The following is a 24,580-nucleotide window of genomic DNA, read 5'->3' as shown; positions in this document are numbered from 1 at the left end:
TTAATGAACTTCATCAGATTTAATCCTTACAATAACCTTAGGAGATAGATACGATTTTCTTTAATAATTCTACATGATGTGTAGTGCTTTTACTCTGAAAAGCCAACTGATGCTCACCTCTGGACCTTTGCATGTGCTATTCCCTCTACCAACAATGCTCTTTCCCCCACCATTTTTGCCTGACTGGCTCCTGCTCCTCCTTCAGGTCTTAGCTTAAATGTTACACACTCCTCATTCCACCATTAGTCTTCTTTCACTTTTTGGTACCCCTTTAAAAATATTTCCAACACATTCCACATTCATAAAAGCAATTGTCCAGTTCCTCATTTCCTGATCGCAACTATGGTAAAATCTTCCAAAAGTGATAGATCATCCTGATGGCTGAGCCATCCTGGAATTCTTTTCAATAAATACCCAGCTGGAATAAGGCAATCTATCTTGAGATACACATACATTTTGAAAAGGAACCATGAAAAAGCAAGTAATTGATACATGGGCCTGCCAGAAAAAAATTTTTCTTGTTAATTACTACAAAGAATAAAGAAAATAATGGTGCCAAATCACGAGTGGCAACCTTCGGCTGGGAAGGGAAAAAACTTGCCCTCCATGCAAAGATAAGGCCAAAGAAAAGAATCTTAATTTCTCAGCAAAACAGCTATATATGGGCTTTGGTCAGGTCATGTTTTAATTACAATCTTTAAGCAATAGTAAAGATGGCAAACAAAATGCTTCACACCAGAGAAGAAAGAATAATACTAGCTGCATGCACTTAGTCCAGTGAGGAAGCATACAGAGAGTTTCTAGAGTTTATTTCATAGCTAAAATTTATGTTTAGCTTGGTTTTGTGGCTGCCTCTGCAGCCTGTATGTGCAAGGCATTATAAATACTATTCAGGGGTCCTGCCTCCATTCCACACCCCATAGCATCAATCAAATTAACCAAGTAGCCTTCAAAGTACTTTTGGAGGGTGCTCTGTGGCCCAAACCAGCTGCAGGTAAACCACTTGGCCACAGGAGCCATGCCATTTCCTCCTTAGTCTCCTCACTCCCATGGCCTCCAGTCTGGAGACAGCGTCCAACCTCTCGATTTACGGGAACCCCTTGCCCACCTCCTGCGCGTAGGTATGCAAGGCCATATTTAGCTCAACCTACCCATAGTTCATTTCACCCAACCAGGTGAAGCCAGACACCAAGGGAGCACAAAGAAGAAAAGGCTTTCTGTCTCAAGTATCTGTCTGTGTGAAGTTAGTGGCTTTTTAAAGGCTACCACTTTGGTGCCTACGTGTCAAATTCTTTGGGTGTTTAATTTAGAGGTGGAAAATATAGTCATCTAATGCCAGCACGCAGAATTAAGAAGGCTATGATGTTTCAAGTAGAAAATAAAACAACCTGGGAATGGATATACACGTGTGTGCATATGTATCTATAGACATGCATATATACCATATGTGCATGTGTGCTCAAACAATGAGGATATGGCTTACTGCCAAACATTAAGAAAAGTTTTAAAAATTTACGATGCTTGGAAAAAGTGTATGAAGACATAAATCTTAGATTTTTCTCCCAATCAGTGCTAAACTACCAGAACAGGCATGCAAATCTTTAATAAAGTATAATCCAAAGAATTGAGAGTTTAACAGAAAACCTAAAATTAACAATGGCCTCAACAATCATATCAGAAAATGACTATTTAGTCAATACTAACTACAGCATTGATGATGATGGCAAAAGTAATTGTGTCTGTCACTTTCTGAGCACATTCCATGCACAAAGAACTGAGGTAATGACTTTACATTGAGATGTCACTGGTTCATGCAAGTGTGTGAGGTAGTCAGTCTTCTTATCCCTTTTTTAAAGAGGAGAAAATTGAGGCACAGCAAGATTAAGAAATCTCAATATCACCCAGCCATAGAGTGGAAGGAGGGGGGAACAGATTACAGCCCTGTGTAACTATAGATTACATAGTGAAAAGTGATGGCCATTGATACGCAGCCTCCCCTACGAAATGGGAAGTGGGAATGGAACAAAAACCAAATCCAGAATAAGAAAGAAAATCAGGAAGAACTCAGGGAATTTTCTAGACAATGTAGGCCTCTAAGGAATCAATGTCATCCACAATTATGGCATAATCCGTAATTATGGCAACATAAAGTTTTTGTGTAGTTGTAAATGATTTAGCATCTTTCATTGTATAGAAGCAGTCATTCGAGAAGTTGGAAACTCAATCAGTGTATTATTCATATGATGCCTAAAAACTAGCTTGCTTCATTTCAAAATTTAAAAATGTGGTCTGAGAAAAAAAAGGTCAGTTGACAAAATATGCCAGAACTTTCCCATTTCCATGCAAATTGTACATCATCCTTATTCTAAGGAGTCACCTTGGAGGCTGTTAGTTATTCCGAAGAGCCAGGCTTTTCTCCAAGACAACTTGGGAAACTAGCCTTTGGAATCATTTCCAAAGTCTGGCACAGTTTTGTGACAAAGCATCTTCCCAGCAGCATAACTTAATAGTCACATGTCTTTCAGAACCAAGTCTGGGGAATAAGGCTGCTGATCAGAATAGGAAACTCTGGTTTTAGGAAAAAAACTTGTGTTGTGATTACAAAAGAGTAAGGTCTCTGGTGTGGCCTTTTAAATGGCCAGGGGAGCTCCAGAAAGCTTTTGAGTAATGGCTGCCGTGCAGGGAAATGTACATGAGTTCCACTGGGTGACGGCTGAGAAGGGAAGTATGCATTTGGAAATGACAGTGTCAAAACTAGCCTATTTAAGATGGTGGCAATGATGCAGCCATCATACTCACACTGACAGTGCTCCCTCCGTGGTGCCTGGCACACAGCAGGTGCCCACCGCACAGTTATGAATGACTCTGAGACTCCACCCATCTGTCAGTTAAACAATAAACTTATTCCTAATGAGAAAATTCTCCATTCTTACAACAGTTATTGGATCAAAGACCTGAACACTCACAATGGTATGGCTTCACTGCAGAACTAAAATAGGAAGAAAAACCTGCTCTAAGGGTCTCCTGCTCATTTTGCCACCTTTCCCCAGATGTTTCCAGTCTGCAGACTGTTTCCTAAATGTGTGCATATAGGGTGCCTGCCACACAAGGCAGTCACTCTGAGGGCAGTGTGGAATGAGGTTTCCTCTGGCCCCCTCACTATGCTGCCCACCCTGCTCTCAGACAGCCACTCCAAGCAGCTTCCAATGAGGATGGCTCCCCCCTGCAGCTGAAGTGAGGAAGAAAAATAACCAGGGTAGAGCTCTAAAGATGCACATCTTCAGGTGCCAACAAGAATGCCTCCTGCAGGAAAAGCCTGTTCAAAGAAGCCTCATAATAAGATCTAGATGATATACTCTCTATTGTCTGATTATTCAGCCATTTATTTATCCCACAGTTATTAATAATTAATAAATCATTATCTTATTACCTATTGGAACTGAAAATAGCAGCATTAAGACCTAGGCCCTCACTTCCAAGGAGGTCACCACAGAGTCCTATTTGGAACACACTCTCCCTGCTCTCTCCGAGCCCCCAGCATGCACTGCTGACCAGTTGCACAATCCTCTTTCCTCCAGGACACAGCTCCCCAGTCCTTTTCTCTCTGTACCAGGCAGCAGCTCCCAATCCACAGAAATGCCATGGGAACTTATTTTCTATTCTGCTTACATATCATAATTCATTTATTCAGGTAGCCAAAAATATTTATTAAATCCCTACCGAGGGCCAACCCTGTTCTACTTGCCTTCACCTCTGAGCAGTTTGACCCTAGTACTTTGGGAATCCATGTATGAACCACTCAGTAGAGTCTTACACAGTCACAAATGTCCATTCACATAACATTAGTGGGGTTTGCTTTATAATTTGGGGGGACATGTAAGTATTTTTTATCTCTTTATCTTACAGAACTATAATTGTACCAGATGATGGAAAAGCCCTGCAGAGGGTCACTGCCTCTCACATAAAGAATGCTTGTGGACAGTTCAGGTGAAATTGTGCCAATAAATACAACAGTGGCAAAAAATAATAAGTGATTTTAGATATAACTAATTAAACAAAATAAACATCATAATTAGACATCTTGACTATTTTATCTATACCCCCCTGTAAGTTTATATATTCAAACTTGAAAAATTTTTGTGAAATTTTTCTTTGAGAAATAATAGATGGCTATATAATCAGGGTACTTATATTTGAGTATGTACAGTGACATTTTCTAACTCATAAATGATGGAAGAAAGTGCTCATCAGAACCAGAGAAAGGGCCCAGCCCTCAGCCTGAAAACATTTGCAGGGAATGCCAACAAAGCTGCAGGAGATGGCTTAGGTGGAAAAACTCAGGCTGCCTTTGCTTAGAATGTTCATCTTCGGCGGGGGGGAGGTAAACAGAAGGGGGAATGAACCATGAGAGACTGTGGACTCTGGGAAACAAACTGAGGGCTTCAGAGGGGAGGGGGGTAGGGGATTGGGATAGGCCGGTGATGGGTATTAAGGAGGGCACATACTGCATGGTACACTGGATGTTATATTCAAGTAATGAATCATGGAACATTGCATCAAGAACTGAGGATGTACTGTATGGTGACTAATATAACAAAATAAATATTATTTAAAAAAAAAGAATGTTCATCTTCTGAACTTGTACTGCTACCTAGTCCAACCTATAAAAAAAAAATCTCTTTGGGCTATATTCCCTCGTCTCCTAGTATGTCTTACATTGTGGTATCTTTATGGTTTTGTCTGTCCATGAGACAGGGTGAGGGAGAAGCAAGAACCTAGTCCTAGAAACCCAGGGGTTTAGTACAAAACCTGACACAAATGGCTGTGGAATGAAGAAATATATAAATGAAACTTGTGTTTCATAAGCATTTAAAATATAGAGATATGTATGACCTTTTTTTTATGTGGGGATAAAACAAGCCTGAAAAATTAAAAACATTACAAAACCTGTTACAACTGAAAGGAGGGTCCTCCTATTGCCTACAATATACCTCCCAGACTTCCTAGCCCCTAAAGATGCACTTCTAACTACCACTCTGTCTTAAACATTGGACTCTAGTGTACATGTGGCAATTCCTGTGAAGTGAAACTTTATCCAGGTGACCAAGCCACAGTCTAATACGGCCTTAATCCCCCATTTAGAGTAAGAGGCAAAATAACCTTGAAAGATGACTAAAAGGTAAAGCTATCATTAAGCCAGGTTAAGAGAGGTGCAGTTCATTCAGAAATTATAGGCCCATTTATGATCAGACTCAGGCATCCAGGAGACATACATACATTTCAAGGTTATATTGTTTAACTGTTAACATGTTCAAATTTGCGGTTTTCTAATTTCTCATAAGGATCCTTTCACAGCCAAAAAAGTACAACCAAAATAAAAACAAGCTTGTTGGTAATGACACAGGGACACTCTGTGCTTCATTTGCAACCCGTATAATTGATTTTGACAGCATAGCAGGAACCTAAGGCACTATCGTCCACACTGCCAATGAACGGCTTTAGTAGGAAGAGGGCAAAACTGTGTGCAAATGAGAATTGACAACGGATACCTAAAAAAAATGCAATTTTATATTTAAGGCTGGAATAATTTCCACATCTTCCTCCAAAACATTCTTCATCTAATTTGGATTTGGGGCATAACATAATGTGAGTTTATAATCAGAAGTCAATGTAGATCCCAAAGTCAAGAAGTGACAGAAGGAAATATCACTATGCCTGTCATAAACAGTTTTCAAGTTTGCTTCACATCAACTTTTTTAATAAGCTGCAATTTTTAAAAGGTATATCAGAAGTAGAATTTTCTTGGCCAATCATTCTAATAAAACTGCTTTTTCATCAAGTGGCAGCCACAAAGCCATTGCAAGATGCCCAGGTGAATTCTTATTCAGCAAAGATAATTTTATGCTTAATAAAGTGTCACTACAGAGTTTTTTCAACCTCCAACTGTAATCAAAGAGCTGATTGCATATCTCAGTTACCAGCACTGTGAATTGTCTAGATCAGCATTTACCCAAGTTCATAAAATACTAACTCTTGGCAATGTTAATAGATGTTCCAGGGGAAAAAACTGTTTTTGTTAAACTATTTGGAAACATTTTGGATTAAAGAACATTAAATTTGACTATAGAACTTCTCAGAGTCTTTACTATGCTAATATGCATGGTGGCTTTCCAAGTGAAGAATAGAGTATGTATTATTTTCCAAAAGCATTTGACAAATGGAACCCTTTCTTCTAGTGCTATCTCATAGAACTTCACTTTGATAAACTTTTTCGGAAATGTGAACCTAGATAGTATCAACCGGTTTTTGTCAAATTAGTCTCTTTTCATTTTCCCACAGTTCATTATGACCCACATAGTTGATGGGGGAAATAGCCTCTATGACATAGTGGCTTATTAAAATAATAGTCTACTTCACCAACAATTACGTTTAAAAGCCACATAGCTCCTGCCCTTGAGAAAGAAGTCTGTAACCCAGGTGGCTAAATTCTGAGGAGTTCCTGCATTGTGTATCTTGTGTCCAGGCTGTCACTGTTCTAATCTTTATCTTTTACTTAAAAAGTAGCAACTGGTGAACGTGTTATTATAACTGACTATTCTGAAGAAAGAAAACGTAATGTTTTAGTGCACACTACAAAAGTCTTCTCAAAATGGCAGGCGTGGCACTTCAGATAGAGAACAGAAAGAGTTTAGAATAAATGATACTTAAAGCCAAATAACATATTACAGGGCTGGTACTGAAGGAGACCAGTGGATTCCCAGCTGGAGGATGCCCTTGCCACTGATGTGGGTGCTCCACTGGGGCAGCAGCATCCCCAGTTGTCCACGAGTTGCCCTCTTGGATGGCACCTTTAATCATCACATGCAGGCACATATCAGTGAGCCTCAGGATGCCAGGATTTCAGAGTTGACAGTGGCCTTACCCCAGTACAAGCCTCTTGTTTTGTAGATAAGAAAACAGGCTCGAAGAGGAAAAAAAAAAATCACTTGCCCAAGGTCACATGGCTAATTAGTGATTGAGCCTAGACTAGAACCCAGATCCCCAACTCCCCTGGTACTCTCATCCCTCACTCACTCAAATCCTTGTAGCCCATGGCAGAACTGTGATTCAGATAGGCTTCTGGAAGCTTCTGCTCTGGCTTGCCAGAGCCAAGGCTCCAGCTGTAGACACACTCTCATGGTTACCTCTTTCCAATGGTCTTCTATTCGAGAGCAAGCAGCCGCCAAGGAACATGTAATCTGGTTCACCTGCAGAAGCTGCGGCAAGTCAGATGCCAGGGAAGGACATCTTTACTCAGAAGAAAAGGTCTTGAGATATTCAAGGGTAAAGAATCTTGTCTTACCAACTGTTAAATTCCAGCACGTAGCACAGTACCTGGTACAAAGACCAAGTCCTCAAAAAACATCAGTGGAACTACTTCAGAACTCAGGGAAGACCTCTGCATGCCATGAAGAAGCATTTCAGTCTATCTCATTATTTAAAAGAAACTTAAACACTATCCCATAAATTCATATGAAGCCTCTTTACCCAAGTTTATGCTACCTAATTTTTTCTATTTTTGGAGTAGCCTGACCATTGTTTTCATTATTGCCATAGTTACTGGGATTAGTGAGCATATAAAGAAACAGTTTGCACAGGAGAGAGGGATGTCCCACTCAAGACTGAGACCTGAGAAAGAATACCAGCTCTTTCTCTTGTTTCAAATCACCAAGTCTCAATCTTCTCAACTGTACAATGGTTCCAAAGATGGTAGCTACCTCATTCATTTCTCAGGAAGATTAAACAAGTCAATATGTATAGAGAGCAACTTGGCCAACTAGAATTTGTTATTAACAGCTGCTTGTATTTTTCTTAAGATTTTGTTTATTTATTTGACACAGAGAGAAAGAGAGTGAGCACACAAATAGGCAGAGCGAGAGGGAGAAGCAGGCTCCCTGCTGAGCAGAGAGCCTGGGGTGGGGCTGCATCCCAGGATCCTGGTAATATGACCTGAGCCTAAGGCAGACACTTAACCAATTGAGCCATTCAGGCACCCCAACAGCTGCTTGTATTGAAAAGAAGTGTGAAGCTGGGTAGGCAAGAGTCCTGACATCAGCGGCATGTGTCTGCCATGGTCATCAAAGAAGAGAGCACCACATGCATATCAGATAGTCACTGGAGATGATATGGTACGCTGCCCAGATTCCTCTTCAGGACTAAGGCATTCCTTCCCCAGCTGCTGCATGGATGTGCCTTCCAGGGTTATGCCCTCCCTAGGGGTTGCCCATATCCACTCACTTGTTGATGAGAGTAACAAAGGCTCAGCCCTCTCTTCTCAGTTGGGGTCAATTCCCTCCAAATGGCCACCCCAACTCCATGGAGTGCTGATGGGAAATGCTGAGCCTCCCTTGCAACTATGTTCCAGTTCAGCTTCTCCAGTGCCTAGTCCTGCTTCTCTTCCTTCCTGAGAATGCCCCCTCTCCCTCCCAGTAGATCTCCTGCATGTTAATCTCACTCTCAGTTTCTCAGGGAACTCAACCAAAGACATTATCCTTGGAATAGTTCATTGCTCAATAAAAAGAATCAGCTAATATTCTAATAGTTGACATATCTAAGCAATCTATACTTCTTTTCCATGATAAGAGACTTTCTGAGTTGTTTTACAGGTGACATCCCTTTGTTGGATGAGGAAGGTGGCAAAGATACAAATAACTTAAACTGATCTTTATTTAGCATCTAAAAAGTCCTAAGCTACGTAGTCTGTTCTCACAATTTTCTTCACCACGATTGCTACTTTTTTAGTTATTCTAATTTTAAAGACATAAAAGAATCATAGAAGATGATAGAATACCCTGTTCATAAACTTTCCATAAAGCTTAGTTTATTGTAAGGAATCATTTATGTCATCTTAAATGGCCAATCGAATATCCACTGCTGAAAGAGCATAGGCCCAACCTTGGGGCTTATGGGTTAATGGTTCAAATCCTACCAAAGGTAGACATATCCTATGGAACCAGTGGGCTATACAAAGGGCATCGGACGAGGATGCAAAAGGCCTGGGATCTGGTCTCCCTTCTGCCAATAACTCCCTCTGAATCTTGGGCAGTTTATGTGCCTTTACTGGGCCCTACTTCCCTCATCAGCAAAGCAAGGGGCTTGTATTAAATAAAAGCTAAGGTCCTTCCTAGTAAGAAAAACTTACGATTGGTTAACCTTGCAGGGTTTTTCCAGGCAGCATAGCTAAGTAAGATGTAGAGAGAAAGTGTAATACCAGAGAAGAAATTAAAAGTGTCATAAATTCAAATTACCAACTTCCCAAATGTGTATTACAGGAGAGACTATTAAATGACTAGGAACAGATTTTATAGTTGTATTTTCCTTTTGCAAGATTTCCATCTAAATCATTGCCCATGTCATTGATTGTCATTTCCTTAATCTGGAGTGTTTGAATATACAGCTTAGCAATGCTTTGGACAAGCCATAAGTCAAAGTTAACATTTTAAAAAAATTAACCATGCCCAGGTCTCTGCCTTGCATAGAGACATGCTGAAATACCAACATCTATTAGAAAGAGGCTATTGATGTTGAGGTGACATGCACTGTGATTTGCAGGTGCCCCTCTGACTAACCTCTGGTGGCCATATCTCAGGGTAAACGTACCATAATTACCCTGGCCAGGAAGAGCTGGTTTAACTGTACTGGCTCTTTTGATGCCTGTTGAACATGACTGCCCTTTAGGGATTTCCAGGGCCGATGTGTATAAGTTATCATGTGAATTCTAGCTTTGAAAAAAATAAATAAGGTATGCTATCAGAATTATTTTTTTCTTTCAATCCCCCTTGCTTTCAAAGTGTAGGTTCTTCAGTAATACCTTCATTGTACCTACTTTGAAAATTATACCGCACTTCTATAGATTCAAGCAGAATGGAAAGACATATAGATGCTCCCAAGCACTCACCCTAAACGCCTCTTTTCTCAGTGGCTTTTAAAGCACAACTTCTGGTTCAGAAATTTTTGCCTGGGGAAGCAATTATTTCAGTTTCCAGAAGCTGAGTCTGTCCTTCACAGGAAAAACTCTTATGCTCTAGTACCTCCTCAAAGCTTCACCTTTAATGAGACCTATGATTGCAGATGAGTCAGTGAACAACTGTTTCAGGCTCAGTTTCCCCATCTATAAAATAAAAACACAAAACTTGCCTCACCCAATCTTCAAGGTCAATGGGAGGATCCAGACTGAAGATCATCCCATGGAAGCACTTTGAGAAGCACCCAGGACTCTTGCTGAAATGCGTGGTTGTTGTTGTTGACTAACCTGATCATCTGCAGTGATTTTTAAAAAACATATTAAAATGATGTCTCCAATTTATTACACAATTCTTACCTCAAAGTAAGCCCAGAGGTCAGAGTTAAAGGTAAACAGAGAGGGTACCTGGGTGGCTCAGTTGGTTAAGCCTTTAGCTCAGGTCATGATCCCAGGGTCCCGGGATTGAACCCCACCTTGGGCTCTTGGCTCAGTGGGGAGCCTGCTTCTCTCTCTCCCTCTGCCTGCTGCTCCCCATGCTTGTGCTCTCTCTCAAATAAAGAAATAAAATCTTTTTAAAAAATGGTAAACAGAGGAAAGGCAGGTTCTACAAAGCAAGCCCCCGCTCTTTTCCTAGAGCTTAGCCACACCTATGAACGCTTCTAAATCTCACTGGAGAGCACAAGAGGATGCACACTGCCTTTCCCTTATCGATTTATATTTCAGGGACCAAAAAGAGAAAATGGAATAATATCTAAAAAATAGTCTGATTCTCCTTAGGAACCTCCTTTGAAATGAATAAGAAGATTACCCTATTATTCCAGCAAGATTCTTTTCTCCATCCCCCCTGCCCTTAAGCTTTGTCATTTCAGTGCATTCAGGACTCTGCTTCCATAATAACAATGATTTCATTTGACAAATATGTTGCATTTCATTCTGTAGGATCTTCAGCCTTTGACAAACAAACATTCGCTTTGCTGAGGACTAAGAGCCACTAATGGAGTGAAACCTGAAAACCCTTCAGAAAAGAATAATGAACCCCACTCTGTCTCCCGGGGGTAATTTAGTAGGTAGATTAGGCAACACTTGATTAAGGGTAAACCTCTCTTTTCCATAGAAATATATTGTGTTTGTATAGAGGGGCTGTGTGAAGTGGAGGATTAGGTCACAAATCCTCAAGAAAAAGCAGAAGACGTTTCTCAGAAGAAACATGCGAGTTACTGCACATTTGGAAAAACAAGTAATACTTTATTGGGAGGAAAGAAGAAAAACCCCACATACAACAGTTTTATTTACACGATTTCACTTAACTTCTTGGAACATTTCTAACAAATGGTTAGTTCCCAAATACACTGCACAGGACGCCTTGTCACCCCTGACAGTCCGTGAGTTACTACAAAGAGTAACGACTCAACTCAAGGCTACCAGAACTGATTGTTAAATAAGATTTTCCGAGAGTGCCTATAGGGAGCTGCTACAACAAAAGTCGTCTTTGGCTCGTGAGGGATTATAGTGTGAAAGAAAAACAAATGTCAACATAAATCCCCAAGGAAAGAAAGCACTTCTGTACTAAACCTCAGTCCTACCCTCCAATGTTCTGTGTCTTCCACAGACTTGCAAATACTTGAGTATTTCTTGTTGTCTGAAACCATGAAGAGTCTGGAAATGTTGGATGTGGCTCAGTCCACATTTCAACAACACGATAGAATTTATTCACAGTTTAATGGAACGTCCCAATCTCTACCCATCAACATAGAAAATTGCAAGGCAAACAAAACACTTTGCAATGTTAAAAAATAATAATATTAAATTCTAAGGCAAATTTGAACAAATGTGGATTTTTCTTTTAAACCTGTTTTCAGATGACTTTTCCCACCCTTTCATATGTTGAACAAGATGGCTGAAATGGAGCCTCCCTAAATCACTCTACACTGTACCTACAGAACAGCCATGAAAAACCAGGAACTAAATAAACGTGTTTTGACAATGATGAATCTCTTAACTCTGCTGGTCAGGTTTCTTCTAATGGCAGTACTTAGAAGTGTACCATAACACATGAACATAGATCACAGTTAGAGTTACAATTTTAAACTTAGGGAATTGAAAGAGAAATGAACTCAGTGACTTGGAGAGATGAACATACAGATATGAGGCTTAAAAATTGCTGCTTAAATCATATGTATCCCTCTGCAAAGAAACAACTTACCAACGCTTGGGAACTTCACAATGAACTATACGTTTTGCTGAAAGCAATGCATTTTTTTTTTTTTTTGAGGTTTATGTTGTTTGTTACACTTCCTCGGTTAGCTGACCCCAACTCTAATTGGAGAAGCAAAGTAAAGGAAGTCTCCTTGGCAAAAAGATATGGATATACAGACTCACACAAATTGAAAAATAAAATCGTCTTTCTAGCTTTTCTCATTTTTTAGAACTCTACTAAAAGGATAAGAATAAATGGGAACATTCATTTGCTTTTTAAACTGATCACACTTGGGTTTAACCACTGGCAGAGAAGAAACTTTACAGTTCCCTGGGAACCTATAATTTGGAAACGGAAGCACACAAGAACAGACTTTAGTCTTCAGGCAATAAATTGAAGAGAATTCTGCAGACATACAACAGAAAAAGAGCATAAAATATTGGCTTGTGCATTTCTTAGAATGTTAGTTCATTAACTCGATAACTGCACAGAGAAAAACGCAGCCAAAATCTACAACGACATCCAATGGGATTTCAAATTGGCATATTTACTCAGCAAGAAATAGCTAGAGGTTGGGGGTAGGGGATGGGAAAGCATCCCATTCTGGTAATGACGATTTAGTGAGAATCTCCGGAAAGACACCTTGTTGAAAAATCTCCATGCAGTCTCTAATGGGACACACAGAAGCCCAAAGCCCCAAGGCCAGACATAAATATCATCCTCCATAATCTGTGTCCTGGGGAATAGTTCTACAGAATTATACAAAAAAATCACGATCTTTTACATTTACCTTTCGCACACAACTCAACATAAACTTGAAAAATGTTTTAATTTTTCCTCCTTATTGCCCAATATGTTGTTTAATGCTTTATTGGAAACTTTCATTTACTGGTGTGTGCTCTATATCTGTATTACTCATCAGTATAAAATAGTTCCTAAGGATTTGTTGGATGATACTCCCAATGGTCACTGTCTTCTATGGTTAAATGCTCATTATCAGTCTCTCTGGAGGAAAGCTTTAGTAACTGAACCCTACATAGATCAGGTACTGTGCTAGGTCCTTTCATAAAGCTCATCTTATTTAACCCTCCCAGGGTGATAGAGATTGTAATTCCTACTTACAGATGAAAAAAAGTGAGAGTCAGAGAGGTTCCCTAACTTACTCAAAGTCCTGAGCTGATAATAATAAGGGCCAATATTTGAAAACTGGGCAGTTAAGCTCCAGGGTTCTTGATCTTTCCCTTCTTGCTCTCCTTACCAAATTCTCCAAAACATGATTGTAGGCATTTCCTCTGAGGAATAATAATTCAAGGTATTTGAGGTATTTTCAGATAAAAAAAGGACTCAGGACAAATGCACTAAACTGCCCTCTCTCTTGGATGGATCAAGCTAAGCTAGCCAGGGTGCTAGTCTCTTTACTTGTATCACATGAACCCAGTGGGACCAGAGTGCAGGGCTGAACAGTAGAGGCTACAAGTCAATGGTCAGTTCATCTGCACATGTGTTTCACTGGACCCAGAGTATTTAAAAAAATGCACCAAATCCATAGATTTCACATAAAAATTTATATTTTATGGCAATCAGAGAGTCCTTCAACCTAGGCCCACCTTTATGGCAGCATTCGGTCAAAGCTTAGCGGTCTCAATTCCTTTTGGTGAGCCGTGGGCTCCTGAGTTCCTCACAGCCCCTACCACCCTCTATCATATCCATATACTAAGGCCACTGTAGCTATAATTTTTCATTATGTTTATGTTACTGTTCTTTTCTTACGTAGAGAAATATTTCTCTAAATCTTGTCTCTTTTGACAGTTTGAATGATTGGTCTCAAGTCCTCACCCTTCCTTGTATCTGCCCCTTTAAAATGGTCTCTTCATGGGTAGAGTGTACTTCCCTAATCCCTGCTTATTTGCTCAGTGATGCGGCTTGCTTTAGCCAGTGGGGTGGGGTGAAAATCACAGTGTCAGTTTAAGGCTAGGCCTTATGAGACCTTTCGAGTTTTTGCTTACTCTCTTGTGCCTCTGCTACTGTGATCAGAAGAGTTTCCCCCTGTGGCAATGACCCCCTTCAGCCTTGGTCTCAGAATAAATATATGTGGAATGGAGCTACCACAGCCCCCCCACAGACCTGCAGTGAGGAACAGGAATGCCTATTCAAGCCCACCTTGGAGAAGCTGAGCCACTTAGTCAATCTGAAAAATCTGTGACAATAACTATTGATGCTTTAAAGTCAGAGTTTGGGGATGATTTGCTACACAACATTATTATGGCAACTGCTAACTGATACAGCTCTACCAAAAATTTAAATTAAGACAGGTTGAAAGAATGAGACATCATTCTGACTTTCTGATTACCCCCCCTTTCTTTATCCCTTTCTTCTCCGACCAATCTTCCTAGTTCTTATGCTCCATAGATGAGAGAAACCATATGATATTGTCTTTCTCTGCTTGACTTATTTCACTTAGCATTATCTCCTCCAGTGCCGTCCATGTTGCAGCAAATGTTGAGAAATCGTTCTTTTTGATAGCTGAGTAATATTCCATTGTATATATGGAGGAATGAAGCACGAGAGACTATGGACTCTGAGAAACAAACTGAAGGCTTCAGAGAGGAGGGGGGTGGGGGAATGGGATAAGCTGGTGATGAGTAGTAAGGAGGGCACGTATTGCATGGTGCACTGGGTGTTATATGCAACTAATGAATCATCGAACTTTACATCAAAAACCAGGGATGTACTGTATGGTGACTAACATAATATAATAAAAAAACACTAAAAAAAAAAAGAATTTGAAAATAAGAAAAATCACATTGACCACTGAACATTACAATATGGAAATAAAAGGTAATGACTCAAAATAAATAAATAAATAAATAAATAAATAAATAAATACATCATAATTTTTTCTTACATGCAAACCTGTTTCCTATGCTAATAGCCTAGACCCTGGAGGCATCTGAGTTTGCAATTCCTGCCATAAAACTATAAACCTAAGAGCTAAAGAAGGTTGGGTTTGTGAAATGTTTCTTCGCATGACTGTATATCCAGATTGGACTGAAATAGCCCAGTTTTTGCCTGTTGCTATTATGTTCGGGTTTGAATACATTCAACTTTGTCTCCAATTATCATAACTAGTTGAATCTCTTCAATCTCTCTTTTGGAACCTCATCCAACAGCTATTATTGTTGCAGAAAATACTCTACCTGAGATTTTTCTGGATATGATACCTATTTGGTTGATCAAAATCATTAAGTCAGCATGTCCAACCCTAATAAAAAACTAGTATAGAATAAACCAAATTTAGTAGGTGCCAATCCCACAACTACTAACCAATCAACCAACTGTCCAACCAAACAAACTGGACCCCAGCTCACAGACACTTAGTAATAAGGCTTGAGAAGCTAACTCATAAGCAGGAAATACTTAAAACAACAGTGATATTAAAAAATCAAATGCCCCAAGAAAGGAAAGTTCTGTCTTCAGAAGGCAGTAATTACTGCATCTGAGTACATCTGCTTAACAATCCAAGAAAGTGGGAGTTTCACTCTCTATTAACCTTAACCAGAGACATTTTCATCAAAATTAATCGTGATTACTTTTTATTGCATTTCAAATACTATCCTTTATTTGGGGTGGTCAGGAATGCAACTAAGCAATTCCAGACCATGCTATCTTTTATGAATAGGTCTATGAGGTAGTTATCAAGAGGCCCCTTATAAAAATATTGCTATGCAAAAGTTCATGAGTCAAAACAAGACATTAATTTCCATAACTGATGTGTCCTTAGAAAAGAAATGACTATATATAGAAAAGACAGCAAGTCTGATGCTCAATGCATATCAGAGTAGAACTGTATAAATGTCCACACATATCACAGACAACAATTTCACAAAATGTTCCTTTTACCTTTCCTTTGTTATCATAATAACAATTAATCATTAATACTTATTGTGAGCATAGCTGATGCCAAGTACAATTCTAAATTCTTTATTATGCATTGACTCTTTAATCCTCAGAGCAACTCTGGAGTTGATGCAATTATTATTATTCCCATTTTACAGATGAGGAAACTGAAATGAGGGAGAGTAAGTCACCTGCCCAAAGACATTCAATGAGTAAATTCTGAAGCTTGAAATGAAGCTCTGGGCATTCTAGCTCCAGAGTTAAAGAAAGATGGTAACACTTACCTCACTGACAACTGACACCATAATCAATCGGTCTGCTATGTTTTGTGCCCTACTGTACCTTGCTTTACACAGATTCTATGCCTTTGCAGACAGTTCTCTTTCTTGGAGTGCCTTCCCTACTGCTGTGTCCCTCCCATGTCAGCTCTAATTCCGTTCGCTCCGAAGACTCTCTGCCACTCCACTGTTTTCTTGTCATCCTCTTTTAGAACTCTTTTCCTGAACTTTCATCTTCTAAACATGGTCAGATCTAAGTTTGAGTCCTGGCTCTGCCACTTACTAGCTAAGTAATTTTGGGCAAGTTATGTAACCCCTCAGAGCCTCCTTCTTCTCATATATCAAATCGGATAACAGCTTATCTCCCCATATGATGGCTGTAGTGGATCTCTATGTTTTTACTGTCCAGCATCCCTTCTAGTAACAGACTCCTTTCCTTCTTGTGTGAGGTCACCTGTTCCCACTCTCAGCCCATAGGATTTGGGCGTGGCTAACCTCTATTCCCTAGGTTCCAGGTGATCACACCCTGGCCTGGCGAATATATGCATTCTTTCAGGTATGAACTTTTGCTAGAACCTTTCTCCTCTCCAAGCATGACTACACTCACACTGGAGGCTGGCTGCTGGTGGCCATGGTTGGCATCACTGTGGACAGCTCCTAAGAATCAGGGCAACAAAGAATAGAGTGCACCTATTAGTAGAATGTAGACAGATTTCTGATGCCAGTGTTGGGATATCTGAGTGTAGTCAGGCCTGAAGTTCACCTTGGCCTTTTTAGCTAACTGATTCCCTTTTTTGCTTACTTCAGATTGAGCTGTGTTCCTATCAATTGCAACTAAGAGTCCCAACTAACCCAGCTCATATAAGAATTAAATAGATGCTGGGGCGCCTGGGTGACTCAGTCAGTTAAGTGTCTGCCTTCAGCTCAGGTCATGATCTTGAGGTCCTGGGATCAAGCCTCACCTTGGGCTCCCCGCTCAGTGGGAAGTCTGCTTCTCCCTCTCCATCCCTGCCACCCACTTGTGCTCTCTCTTTCTCTCACTCGCTCTGCTCTTTCTCTCAAATAAATAAATGAAATCTTAAAAAAAAGAATTAAATAGGTGCTGCAAAGTACATATCATAGTACCCAGTATTACGAAAAGTTCAATAAATGATAACTACTACTGTGATTATTCCTCTACATTAGTTTCTTGAAGGCTGACTCCAGCTCTACCAAGTGTAAAATCACCAACATTGTGGTGAAGAACAAATGAGAATATATGCCTGGCAAGGCAATAAGATGTTCTACAAATTTTAATTCTCGTGATCTCAGTCTGTAGGCTCCAATCTAATATCTTGTATGATTGGTAGGGAAACTAAGCCCCAAATCCTGGGACAAGAACATTGAGAAAGCTGTGGATTCAAATAAGCTACCAGTCCATGCTTAGGTGTTCCCAAGCCTGAACAAAAGACTTGATGCTACTATTGTGCTATCGAAATCAGCCATCCATGCAAAGGGCCTTGATTGAAACCATTAAGGCACCTCTAGGACACAGAGAAAAAAGAAACTAATATTGACTAAGTAACCTTCATGTGCCATGCTCTGTGCAAGACATTTCCTTGTATTTCCTAATCTAGAATAATTATTTATTTCCCCTTTGGTCAATTAAAAAGATGAACTGTGAGTACATATTGAAACTATCTAACTTCTTCTATCTCCAAGGAGGAAACCTAATATATAACTGGAGAAAGACACTAATTAATAAGCAAAATTTAACATGAACTCTGGCCAAGTTGAACTTGAACTGTTCTGTTTAAAGGCACACTGGAATAAATAAAGGAACTTCAAAGCAAATGCCCTGTTTTAGCCTGAATGTTTTATTGAGCACATGGGGAGCACTCCTTTGCCAAAAATAGGGATGGTTAATGAGGAAAAATTGGTGTTTTCAGTCAGCCAGTTGGTTTCTGAGATAGGGCTGTCCATTCAGAGATAACTATATTCCACAGAGAAGACAGAATAATGATCTGCGTCAGAGCTTCAGAGTTTTAAACAAAACAAAACCAGTTTTGTAAACTGAGATCAACTTAATGCATCCTTTTTCAAATACCTTCCATGATAATATGCATACATTTCCCTTCTACTAACGCCAAAATCACTGAAATATAATTCTAAAAGGAGAACATTTCTATGTTTTAAGCTTCTTGCCAACTCTATAAACGCAGCCCTTACCTTTAAAGTGAGACTGTGCAGTACTAAAGTTTCCACCATAATCAGCTCTTCTTGGGCAGCATTCTGAAAATGATGCTTCACAGTTGTAAAGACCTATTGGGTTCTCTGGGAGTATATTGTTCATACTGAACTCAGAGCTAAAGCAAGTCTCCCATTTCTGTTCATATTTTTCCACAGTAACGGCTATATGTCAGAGACAGTCAATCTCCAATTATTTAGGTTTTAAGAGAAGAACCCTGAGCTCACCTGCAAGTGTTGTGAGTTGTCAGCCATGCTATCTTCTCGCCTGCGGACTTCTTCCAGTAATTGAGCATTTTTCTTCTTTTCCAACTGTTGATTGTGCTTGAGGTTGGCCACCTTCTTATTCTGATCCTTCATATGCCTAAGAAAAGTCAGCAGAGTGTGGTTAAATTCAACCACTGGAAGATCAGATGTTATCACAACAGAAGTAGTAAGGATAGAATATATTGATATGGATCCAGGAAAAGCTGAAACTTCAGAATATTCCATTCATTCCACCACAAGTATGTATTGAGCACCCACTTAATGCCAAGTGCCAGGATGGCACTGGGGCTGCCACGGTGAATGAGACATGTATAGTCTTCACCCAACTCATGGAGCTTGAAGTCCAGTGAGAGAGACAGACCAGTACCAAGGAGACAAAACTTAGGTTTCCTAATGGAGAGGAAATAAATGGCATGCTGTGACAGATGATGATGTGCATTGCATGTGTGGACAGGCATGGGGTAGGAAGATGACTTTAGGCACTGTGGCCAGGAAACCTCCCTAAGGAGACAAGACAGTGGGAAAGACTCCAAGGAGCCAGCCAAGAAATCACCAGTGGAGGTGCTCCCCAAGTGGAGGGAACAGCAAGAGCAATTACCAAGGCAAGAAAGGACCAACTACTTCTAGGAACTGGAAGGCTGCAGTGAGGCTTGCCCAGGGCGAGGGGGAAGAGAATCCACTCTTCCTGGGAACCTGGGACTGCAAAGGTAGGCAGTACTCAGGGAACACAGGGCCCCTGATCTATGACAGGGCATTTATTTTCTTCTAAGTGGTTGCTCTTCTAATTATTATTATTCTTTTGGATCATGTTCCTATTCTGAGATCATAATCCATTACTTTGATTTTAAAATAACAATTACAAGGCTCCAATCAAATACATTGTCATCACTTAGCTCAAACAGAATAACACTTTGGCTAATCATCATGTTAAGTAAAGCCCTGGTGCTTGGAATAAAAGTTCTTAATGAATCTACAGGATGTCAAAGTGCAAAATCGTAAAGTGGTCAAGTGAGTAAAAGTCTAAGGGCAAAGGATGGGTTAAAAGAGTGGGGGAAGGAGTTCTAGGCTTAATATGGACTATTTCGGCAGCAGCGTTTAGCAAAACATTCCACAGATTTAGGCAACCATGTCCATGGCAGCTGGTATAAATCTAATCTCACACGTGAAGAGGCAGAGGGGCAGTACAGAGGGCTTGGGAGCACTGATTCCAAAATAGGAGGGTCGCAGAGCAGAATCTTTCGGGATCCTTCCGGACTCTCCCCACCCCCCCAATCCCCAGGCAATGGTAAGTCAGCCTCTGTTACTGAGCCCTGACTTCAAAAGCAAGCAAGAGAGAATCACTGTTCTTGTGGAAATGTGCACGAGATGAGAACTAAATGATACACAACAAACACGTTGAATTAAAACAATTACTAATCAAGTGGAAGCCATGCTCAAGAAGAAAGTTTCATTTCTAGTCCTCATAAAATTAAATATTCCCCTACTCCCTCACACTCCAAGAAAATGAACTTCAAGAGAACTTATTAAGCTGAATGATCTTCTATCAGAAATCCTGCAGATGAAAATATTCTGAACACTTTGGTCCTTATGAAAACTTACAGTACTGGCTGAAACAGTGATTTAACTATTCCTGGTGACATTTATTAAGAGGATGGTGGTGAGACAGAACAGCCATCTACTTGGGCAACGTTTGGATGGGATAATTATTATCCGACATTTCCTTGTTTTTACCCAATACACTAACTTACACATCTGAAAATACCAACTCAAGTCTACGTGCTAATCTTCTTTTAGAAAATTATCTTTTGGTTACTACAAAGATGTTGAGAACAACCTCTTGCTTCCTAATTGAACAAGGATATAGTATTTCCAAAACTCATACTAAACCCAGGGCAAGCACACTTCCCAGCTCAGGAAATAAGGTCCATGCCCAGTAATAGGATGTGATGGAGAGGTCAGTGTTATTAGTGAGATTATTTAAGTAGAGGACATTTTTATAAAGAAATACTTTTTATAATTTTGAAGCACACACTTAAATAGAACCAACTGCTAAACATTTTTCCCCAAGTACCACTGAAAAAGAAAACAGATTATAATTGCAAATATCATTTGCATAAAGAATTCCCACAAAGTTCTTGGGGCAGTATGAACATACATAGATCTGACTTTCAGGGATGATGCAGTGTTTTTTTCAATCCAAAAATTAAAAAATAAACCTCCAAATCCATGCATCCCTTAAAGCTTCTCTGAATTACAAATGAGTGGCTAAGAATAATGGAAAACTGAAGTTGAGACATTGTGATGGAGACCTATCTTCCACATTCTCCAACCATAACCTTCAAATGCTGCCTGATGTAGGACACTAGTGATTGAAAAAGAAAAGCTGGGTTTTGAATGGCACTGCTCAGGATTTGGCCAATTAGGTGGATGCAGAGCAAGGTGATGAAAACGATCATCTTGTCTTTGTACACATGAATATCAATAGATAGCTATAAGGTATACACATTCCCTTGCAGGAGTGCTATGGTTTTCAAATATATTTCTAGCACCAGAACACTTTCTTCTAGTAAAAGCTTACTTGAAAGCCAAAAAAGGAGAAGGATTGCACTGGCAGAGGTAGGAGAAAGGGAAGGGGTAGGGGAGACGGGGAGCAAAACCTCACCTCTAGACAGTCACTCCCTCAGGTACCCCTCAGAGAAGCCCTAGGGCTACCTGAAACCCAGGCTGAAACAGCAATTTATGAGGTAGGAAGAGAGACAGACAGGTAGAGAAGTCATGAAATTTAAAAATATGAGATTCCCTGATGAAGAGAAAGTTTCCCCACAGAAGCTCACTAGATACTTCTTGAAGGAATGACCATTGTGATTTTTGCTAGTAATAACTTCAGCATCTTCAAGAATAAAATCTGTAAGTGACCTATTACTCCCTGCATCTCCCCCCTCCTCAGAAGTAAACCCACATGCATAAATAAACTGGGCTAAACTCAGTACAATTCTCAACTGTACTAAACTCAGCAAGGTAGAACCCCTGGGGGCGCAGAATGCAATGCCCTCTGGCAATACTGCCTCAGAAGAGAATTATAGTTGATACCCACTTCCCAAATTCCCACCCACTAGGCAACTCAGATTCCAAGGCTCTGCCAGTAACTGACCTGCTCCACGTTCAAAAATAAAGTTTCCTCGGGGTGAACTTTTTTATCCAGAGAAACATCATTAAAAATATATTCAAGATGCAAATTTTTAAGAAAGCCATTATGGAGGAGGGGTGGATGGAGGTTAGCTGGAGAGTACAGCTGTAGGGTCAGTTTTCATCATTCAATTTAAATTGACCAGTTTCATAAAGCAAGTCATGTCACTTTTCAAAATCCAGCCATCATTAAGGAACTTGGATTAAATTTAAAAAATTGCAATAGGTATCAAGATTAACAACGATGGCTACTATATTAAGAATGAATGTCAGAGAGGACAGAATCCTGCTATTCACTAGAAAAGTTCATCAAATTAAAACCAAAATTAGAAAGTGTTCCCTAACTTGCTGGTGAGAAAGTATCAGGCTTTGAGGACTCTAAAATTACATAGCTGGGAGGGAGTGTGGAACAGGAAGTACATATGTGCATGTGTATATTGTATATAAAGGAGAAAATCAAGGCTTCTCTTTTTTTAAATCTCAGCAGAAAAAGATGTCATTTTTTTACCCTATCTCAAAAACATTAAAAGATTCATAATGTCCATTGTTGGCAAGAAGGCCAGAATCTAGCACTCTCATATGCGGTCAGAAAGGGTATAACTGACAAAAACTGGTTGCAAAATTATAAACCAATTTGGCAGTATCCACCAAAGTGTCCATACCTTTTGCCCAAGCAAACCCACTTCTAGGAACGTAGCCTACAAAAATGCTTGCACATATGCATGAATATTTATGTACAAAATTTTCATTATAGCACTGTCAAACTGAAAACTTGAAAACTGCCAAACTGTCCAGCAGGAGATTGGCTGAAGAAATCAAGTGCCTTCATACTCTGGAACTCCAAGCTAGCTAAGAAGATTAAGGCAAAACTAAAGTATGGACATGGAAAACCCTTCAAGACATATCGTTAATCAAAAATGAAAGCAGGTAGCAGAATAATACATATAGTCTGATCTTATTTATGTTAAAATATAAAAGCCTATTTGGATGTATATATACACACATCCATTGAAATGGAAACTGATGGAAACCCCACACCAGTCTGTAAACAGTGATTACCACTGAGGAAGGGAATGGATTAGGGAAGAAGGGGGGATTTCCATGTGTTACTGTATGCATTTGTGTGTGTGTGTGCGTGTATGTGTGTGTAAATGAGGTATAAATACATACAAGAAAATGCACAGATATTAAGTGTAAAAATTAATGATTTTTGACCAATCAAAATATAGAGCATTGCCATCACCCAGCCGCATGACGCTGCCCCCTGACAGGAAGTAATTGGTATCCCAACTTTTATCTGCATGGATTTGTTTTGTCTGTTCTTGAACTTCCTATATATAGAATCACACAGTACATGGCCTTCTGTGTCTGACTTCTTTGACTCAGCTAAGGTTTTTGAGACTCACTCATATTGTGCCTAAGTTCCTTCTTATTGCTGAAATCAGGTGGTATTCCATTATATGAATATACTACAGCTTGATTAGCCACCCCCTTGTTAAATGGATATTTGGACTGCTTCCAGTTTTTTACTGTTAAGAATAAGGTTGCAATGTAAGACAAAATCAGAGGGAGACAAATCATAAGAGACCCTTAACTATGGGAAACAAACTGAGGGTTGCTGGAGGGGAGGTGGGTGGGGGGATGGGGTCACTGGGTGATGGGTATTAAGGAGGGCATGTGATGTAATAAGCACTGGGTGTTATATGCAACTGATGAATTACTGAACTCTACCTCTGAAACTAATAATACACTAGATGTTAATCTATTGAACTCAAATGAAATAAAATTAGAAAAAAGAATAAGGTTACAATGAACATTCTTGTATTAATTTTTTGTGGACATATGCTTTCATATTTCTTGGTTAAATAACCAGATGTAGGTATACCTGAGAGTGTAAAATGGTATAACCCCCAATGGAAGACCATTCCAGGTTATAAGAACCCTCCAAGAACCACTGAAGGACAGGAGCTAGTAGCATAAACTCTGGAGCCAGGCTCCCTGGGCTCTCATCAGAAGTCCATCCCTCTCTAGCTATGTGACCATGGGCAAGTTTCTTATCCTCTCTGTAACTCAGCTTCTTCATATATAAAATGGAAAGAACTGTATCTAACTCTTAGGGTTACTGTGAAGAGTTGATAGGTTAGTACAGGTAAAATGCTTAGAACAGATTCCAGCATATTGCCTCTCTGTTTCACTCTTAGATCCCAATATAAATGTGTTCATGTGTTGTGTAATGTTATGAATACATATTTCGTGTCTTGCTTCCCACACCAGAATAGCAGGTATTCAAAATGCCTCAACAATGGACTCTGGAATGCATTATCAAACCCTTGTGTCATACATTTAGCTTCCAGTATGCTTTCCTTAATAAGATGAGTTGCATTCCTGGAAGGCTATCCTAATGGAAGTGTGCAGGAAGGTCACAACAAGCATGGGTAAGTGAGCTGGGATCCTAAAGTGACTGCACAAGTAGATGGGCCACATGCACACAATGGAAGCTGACGATGAGTACTGCATGCAGAATTT

At 39.8% G+C, this 24,580-nt stretch overlaps 1 protein-coding gene across 1 annotated transcript in view; it reads right to left on the bottom strand.

Moving 5' to 3' along the window:
- The window catches only part of ERC2 (ELKS/RAB6-interacting/CAST family member 2), a 674,422-nt gene that overhangs the window by 219,235 nt on the left and 430,607 nt on the right, over positions 1-24,580 (bottom strand). Inside the window, exon 13 of the mRNA XM_040628134.1 lies at positions 18,830-18,965. Coding sequence (XP_040484068.1) covers positions 18,830-18,965 — 136 coding nt within the window. The remainder of the gene's footprint in view (positions 1-18,829; positions 18,966-24,580) is intronic.

Source organism: Ursus maritimus, unplaced genomic scaffold (genome assembly GCF_017311325.1).
Source record: "Ursus maritimus isolate PB19 unplaced genomic scaffold, ASM1731132v1 scaffold_14, whole genome shotgun sequence".
Lineage (NCBI taxonomy): Eukaryota > Metazoa > Chordata > Mammalia > Carnivora > Ursidae > Ursus > Ursus maritimus.
Note: the sequence above shows the minus strand (reverse complement) of the source record. Positions and strands in the feature narration are given on the sequence as shown.